The 6339-nt window shown below is 45.7% G+C and overlaps 1 protein-coding gene across 1 annotated transcript in view; it reads right to left on the bottom strand.

The window, feature by feature from the left end:
• The window catches only part of LOC115243251 (protein sax-3-like), a gene marked incomplete at its 3' end in the record, with an annotated part of 20442 nt that overhangs the window by 12768 nt on the left and 1335 nt on the right, over window positions 1-6339 (bottom strand). Inside the window, exons 2-6 of the mRNA XM_029820069.1 lie at window positions 5450-5715; window positions 4559-4789; window positions 3775-4113; window positions 2171-3695; window positions 769-1256 (exon numbers count right to left, since the gene is read on the bottom strand). Coding sequence (XP_029675929.1) covers window positions 769-1256; window positions 2171-3695; window positions 3775-4113; window positions 4559-4789; window positions 5450-5715 — 2849 coding nt within the window. The remainder of the gene's footprint in view (window positions 1-768; window positions 1257-2170; window positions 3696-3774; window positions 4114-4558; window positions 4790-5449; window positions 5716-6339) is intronic.

The following is a 6339-nucleotide window of genomic DNA, read 5'->3' as shown; positions in this document are numbered from 1 at the left end:
CGTATCGCTTAGCTTCATGCTCCTCGCATATTCACTTACGCGTTCACTCGCGCTTTTCTCTCTTTCTCTCTCTCTCTCTTTCTCTCTGCTCGTTCTTTATTGTATTCTTTCTTTCCCATTATTATATTCTCTTATTTATTCGACTTTTATTCTTTTTATTCTCGTCTTCCTACATAATAATAATTATTAATTTAATCATTAATTTATTCATCTTTATTTTATAGAGTATAAATGAGATATTGTGTATCTTATAAATAGAAAAAGTATTTAATTATGTGTATTTTTGTATGTACATGTGTTGTATTTCATTATAGTTAAATAGAAAAAGAAAATAACTTATTATGTATCTCATTTATGCTGTACAAAATAAAAATAAATAAATTTATTTTTATGTAGGGTATGGGTCAGCTGGTTAATGGGTGTAGTTTAACGTTACTCGTTTGCGTCGTTCGTAACCCGAAGTTATAATTAATCACATAGGTAGAGAAATGAATATTTTTATCATTGTAAAAATAATAATTTATTTGGTTCTCTCCATTTCCTTCTTACATTTGTAAATATTCTCCTTGTTAGAATTACGATTGCACATTTGGTTATTATTATTGAGTAGTCTTTTGCGCGCTTTTCCTCCTCGTCTCTTTGTCTGCGTCGCCGCGTTGACGCAGATTTTCTGAGGACTCGTCTGTGTGGCGATGCTTTCCTTCTGTGACGTCCTTTGCAGCGGCGAGATGAGGTGGGGAGTGTATCACCGAGTCGGAGGTGTGGTACTCCTTTCTCGTCCGATGTCCGGAGTGATTGGTTTCTGGTAATGTCCGAACCGGGATGCCCGAGGATGTCCTTTGGCGGGCTAGCACTGGTTGCCGGCGGGCTAGCGCTGGTTGCCGGCGGGCTAGCGCCAAACAGCGATTGCAGCCGTGCCTTGGTGTCCTTCTTCTTTTTCCCGGAGCTGTACGGGACGCGATCTTGAAGAGATTGCGATAGCGGGGCTCTTGGAGCCGGTTGTCCGACCTTGGTTGGTGGCGGACTGGCGCCGAGGATGAGGCGACTAACGTCGAGAGTCTGCAGCGGCTGAGCGCCGGATGCTGGAGACGACTGAGCGCCGCGTGTCCTGGGCGACCGAGCGCCGGATGATGGAGGCGACTGAGCGCCAATCTTTCTCCGTTTAGCGGAGGTAGGATGTAGCGGCGTCGGGCGAGTCTTGCGCCGCGTGATGATCTCGACCTCCGATAGCCGAGGTGTCGATGTTCCGCTCTGTACTCGAGGCGTGGTGAGAGTCTAAAGTCCGGCGTCTAGCGCCGAGAATTTCTCTTCTTGTTAAATGCTAGCGTCTAGCGCATTCTTCTGCCCCTTTTTGTTGTCCTTGTGTCCGCAGCGGGTCCGACTTATATTCCCGTCGGACCACTTTTCACTTTCAGGTTAGCCCGGGCGCCCTGCGCCGACTAGCGGCGCCGCCCGCACTACGCGCGGACACGCGAGTGCATGAGCTGCCATATTGCAGGTCGCGCTAATGTTTCGTAATTTGTGGTTGCCGCAGGCCGCCACATAGGGAGACGAGAATAGAAAGAATAAAAGTTAAGTAATATTCGACTGTGATTGGTCGATTTGCTTGCGACTGGCGACATGCGATCAATGTAGAACGGGCTTTAAGCATAATATAATCAGAGTTAACAATCTAAGGCCGGATTCACACTTTGGCAGAAAAGCAGAAAAGCAGAGGCCAATCAGAACTCGCGCTGAAAAAGCAGAATGTACTGCTTATTTTTAGCGCGAGTTCTGATTAACTTTTGCTTTTCTAACACGAGTTCTGATTGACTTCTGCTTTTCTGCTTTCTGCTTTTCTGCCAAGGTGTGAATCCGGCCTAAGTAAATGCATATATAGCAGAGAGAGAGAGAGAGAGAGAGAGAGAGAGAAGCGCGAGTGAACTCGTAAGTGAATATGCGAGGAGCATGAAACTGCTCTGTTTTATTCTTGAGCCTCGATCTCGCACACACACATATGCACGAAAGTTTTGCATAGTAAAATCTTTTTTATAAAGCTTCTAAACTCACTTCTCAAAGTTTATTAATACTCTTTGATAAAATGCCGAGTGCGGAGTCCACTTGTTACTACGTGCAGATTACAAATGTTTTATATTAAGTAAATGTTGACGGCAGAAGCCGATAACAAAACTGTAATTTTTTAATTTTTTGTCGTTGTGAAACATGTCATCCCTGTGTCGATAAAGCTCCTCGCTCACGGACGACGGTGTCAAATGCGACTGTTGTTGATTGCAAGAGCGCGCAAACCCGGATTCGCGGATGCCGTAATCGTCCGATAGACCGTTCTGGTGGTGATGGCCGTAAATGACGGAGCCGCTCTCGTATTCGTTCTCTTGATTCTTGTAGTCGTAATGATTGAAAGTCTGCGGGAACGAGGGCAACGGCGGCGGATTAGTTTGCGGCGGTAGCGTAGTGTATCTACCCTGCGACACTTGTAAATTGCCGGGCACCGGGAGAACGCCGGGTTCCGAATGCTGCTGACTCTGCCCACCACCGTTCCACGGTGTCGGTGACGGACTGAAGCTGTTGGTCACTCTGATGGGCGGAGTGGGTGGACTCTGCAGATTGCCCGAGCCGGCGCCGGAGCCGCCGCAATGATCCAGGTCGTTTTGAACGCTTCTCTTGCCGAGATGCGGACTGAACGGCACTTGCTGTTGTTGCTGTTGATGCGGATGCTGTAATTGGTGCTGTTGTTGTTGCATCCGGCCGGCGCCCATCGACGCGCTGAGCGGGGGCGGATGCTCAGGTGGTGGCGGTAACATGTCGCACCAGTTAGGCATTGGCATACCGGTTTGAGGCGCGTCGCTGCTCGTTGGTCCTGCTATTCTGTACTGCCTCCTTTGTATATCTAGGTTCTCGTCCGCGTAGGTAGCGTCGCCGCCACTCATGTTATCGCTACTCGGCGACACCGTGGATTTGTTGGGCTCCTGATTCGAGTCCAGACTCGAATAATCGGGTTTTAGGCACGAGTCGCTGGAGTTCGACTTCTGACAGCTGGTTTCGATTGAATCCGAATTACGACTGCCCACGCACAGAGTCGTGGTAGCATACGGCTCCGGTGGCGGTGCCTGCATTTGCTTGCGTGTGTTATAAAACGTTGTTAGATTCACTTCAGCGTACTCCGAGCCGGTCATGCCCATTATACCGGCTGCCAGCATATGCTGATTGTTGAGCAACTTGGTCTCGCAATCCTTGTCGTTGGCGGCTTGGAGAGTATTGGTAGGCCGCCAACCGCGCTCCAACCAGAGCGTGTCCTTGTTTAATTGACAGATATCGTTTGCGGTACCCACAGGCACGTTTAAGTGACCCAGTTGCTTGCTCATCGCTTGCCTGCGTCTCACGTATAACACAGCTAGCAACACGACGATACCGACGAATATCATCGTTATCATGAGCACAAGAAACCACGTTTCTCTGACGACGGACACACCCCCGTGACTGGGATCGGTTCGCGGCGGTAATTGCGTTAGTTGTCCCGGATCCATGTTCAACAGTGTCGGACTGGAGAAGGGACCGAGCCCGACGCGAGTTTGTCCAGCGACGCGTGCCGTATACAAACCGCCAGTAGTCAGACTGTTGATGATCACCGATGTGGTTGACGCATTCAGGGACATTTGACCCAAGATTTTGTTACTGCTGTTGCTCTTGATCTGAATCTAAATCGGGCGAATGAATCGATAGTTAAATTAAATAAAGAGATTAATTTTCGCGACATATCACTTGCGAAACTCTTACCTTGTAACCAATCAATTGACCGTTTTGAGTATTCTTCGGCGGCGGTGACCACCGAACGAACGCCGAGGTCATATTTATCATCCCTACGTGAACGTTCTCGGGAGCGCCCGAAGGTATGTCTTCCAGAGTAGTGACCAGCTTTACATTGCTCGGTCGACCCTCGATTATCTTGTAAAAGGGAACCAGGAAGAACTCGTATCGCGTATACTTTTTTAAGTTGGTAAGCACGTAACTGGTGGCGCCGGCGTTGAGTACCGTGACCATCTGATACTCTGGTTTCTCGGAAACCTCGCGATACCGTATATAAAGACCCTCCACTAAATCCGCCGCGCCGAGAATCTAAAATTTAGATTCTAGTATGTTATTCTAATTCTTGTTGTTGTTATTGGAACGTTTTCCAATTCCAATTGTCACGTCAGAATATATCTCAAATATATTTTCTCTCAGGAAAATTTTGTAAATATAGTTGGAGTTTTTTTACAAACAAAAAAGAATTGCAAGAAAGTTTAATATAATTTGTTAATACATTTTATATTTTTTATAAGAGAGTATGTGAGAGAGATGTTACATTAAGTACATGTTAAATTAAGTCTCCATTAAAATAAAACGCACCTAAAAAATAAACAAATATTTTTTTAATAGACAACTATAGTAATGTTTGTACACAGCCAAAGATTTATTTTTAGAAATTTTCGAGCTAGCGCAATTCCCGCGATACTCACGTACATTGTTGTGTTAAATCGATATAGACAGAACGACACAGGAAGTTTCAAACGATACTTACGTCCCACATAATCTTGACGCTGGTACTAGTCAACGGTTGCACCTCTTTGAGATGTAAAATCTCGCTGTTCAACCGATCTCTGGCGCGAGTCAGTTCCACTTGTGGTACCGTATGCTGATTTACGTTAGTAGTTTGCACTACGTCTGACAATGGTCCGGGCAGCGAGAGCCCGTGGCTATTTTCTGCCCGTACTAGGAAAACGTAATTGGTCTCCGGCCTTAAATCTGTCACCTGTTGATGAATAAAGCAGGGAACCCGACTCGTTAGCTCGATAATAAAAAAAAAAAAATGAAAAAATGTATTTAAACAATAAAAGGCAAATAATATAAAAAATAAAATGAAAACTATATTATACACAAATATATGTACGTTTCAGTACATTATTTACTGCTTGTTTATTGGTTACCAAATATTCATTTTTTATATTACGATACTTATCTTTGAAGAGACTAATTTATTCCCTTTTCAGGTTGCTCTCAAAGCGCTATATTGCCCGGCAACAAAGTTCAACGTATACGAGAGATGTCTGTTTGATATAGAATATTAAAGTATCTCTAGAAGTAGATGACCGCTTCTTTGTAGGATTAGGTGCCTCTCGGTCCTCTTATTAAATTGTAGTTCCAGCATACGTGGAACTTTGATATTAAATTTTTAAACACGATACAACGTGAACGCAATTTAGGTTTATAGATCCGTTCTTCAACCCACCGCACGTGGTGTTGCAAACTGTTTTCGTCAGCAGTCCACGCTCTAAACACACTTTCGAAGCGATACACGCGAAGCAAGGAGGGAAACTGAAAATATCTACTTGAAAAGATCGTTGAGACTCTGGAGTGTAAGCACTATAAGGAAAGGAGGTCAAGCGTCGCCGATTCTCGATAAAATACTCACGGTATAGATGTCGTCGAGGACACCCGTGGCTGCCACCACCCAGCCGGTGTTCAGGTTGCTGCTATAGTACTCGATATTGTAGCCGACGATCTTGCTCTGGCCCTCGTGGCCCGGGCTCCACGTCAGGGTGACCGAGTTACTGGTGGCGTTAACTATTCGCGGCTTGCTCGGATTCTGCGGCAGCGCCGACATGTCGGGCGTACGGTGAAAGCTGGCGCCGGAACTCACTGTCAGGTAGGCCGACCACGAGGTGTTGCCGGACCGTCCTGTTTTACCGGCCATAATAATTATGTATTTGCTTAATATAAGGGTTTTGCGGTGTGTACGTGTAAAATAGGATACCTCTCCACTCGGAAATGCATGAAGGAATATAAGTGAACGTTTGAAAATGTATTTGAAAGCCTAGTAAGAAACATTTCGGTGTGCAAAATGTTGCATAGTAAAATCTTTTTTATAAAGCTTCTAAACTCACTTCTCGAAGTTCACTAATACTTTTTGATAAAATGCCGAGTGCGGAGTTCACTTGTTAGGCACGTGCAGGTTGCAGGTTTTTTATATTAAGTAAATGTTGACTGCAGAAGCCGATAACAAAACTGTAATTTTTTAATTTTTTTTCACTTTTGATATGAAATCATAAACCCCGCACTCCGTTATTATGTATACTTTAATTATGGAAAAGGATTTGTTGATATCTATAATCTGTAACGATACCGTAACCAGCCTCGCGGGCCGACCAGCCGCCCGCAATTTTGAGGCTCGGCGCCTATGGCGCCCCTAAACTTCCAAACCCGTGTCGCGGCCCCACCGTGGGGCCGCCTCACCACGCGCCGACTCGCGTGAGTGGGAGGCCGGCCGCCGGTATATAAGGCGCTCCGGCGAGCGTAGCGTTA

The sequence above is a fragment of the Formica exsecta genome, unplaced genomic scaffold, assembly GCF_003651465.1.
Source record: "Formica exsecta isolate Colony F162 unplaced genomic scaffold, ASM365146v1 scaffold707, whole genome shotgun sequence".
Taxonomy (NCBI): Eukaryota; Metazoa; Arthropoda; class Insecta; order Hymenoptera; family Formicidae; genus Formica; species Formica exsecta.
Note: the sequence above shows the minus strand (reverse complement) of the source record. Positions and strands in the feature narration are given on the sequence as shown.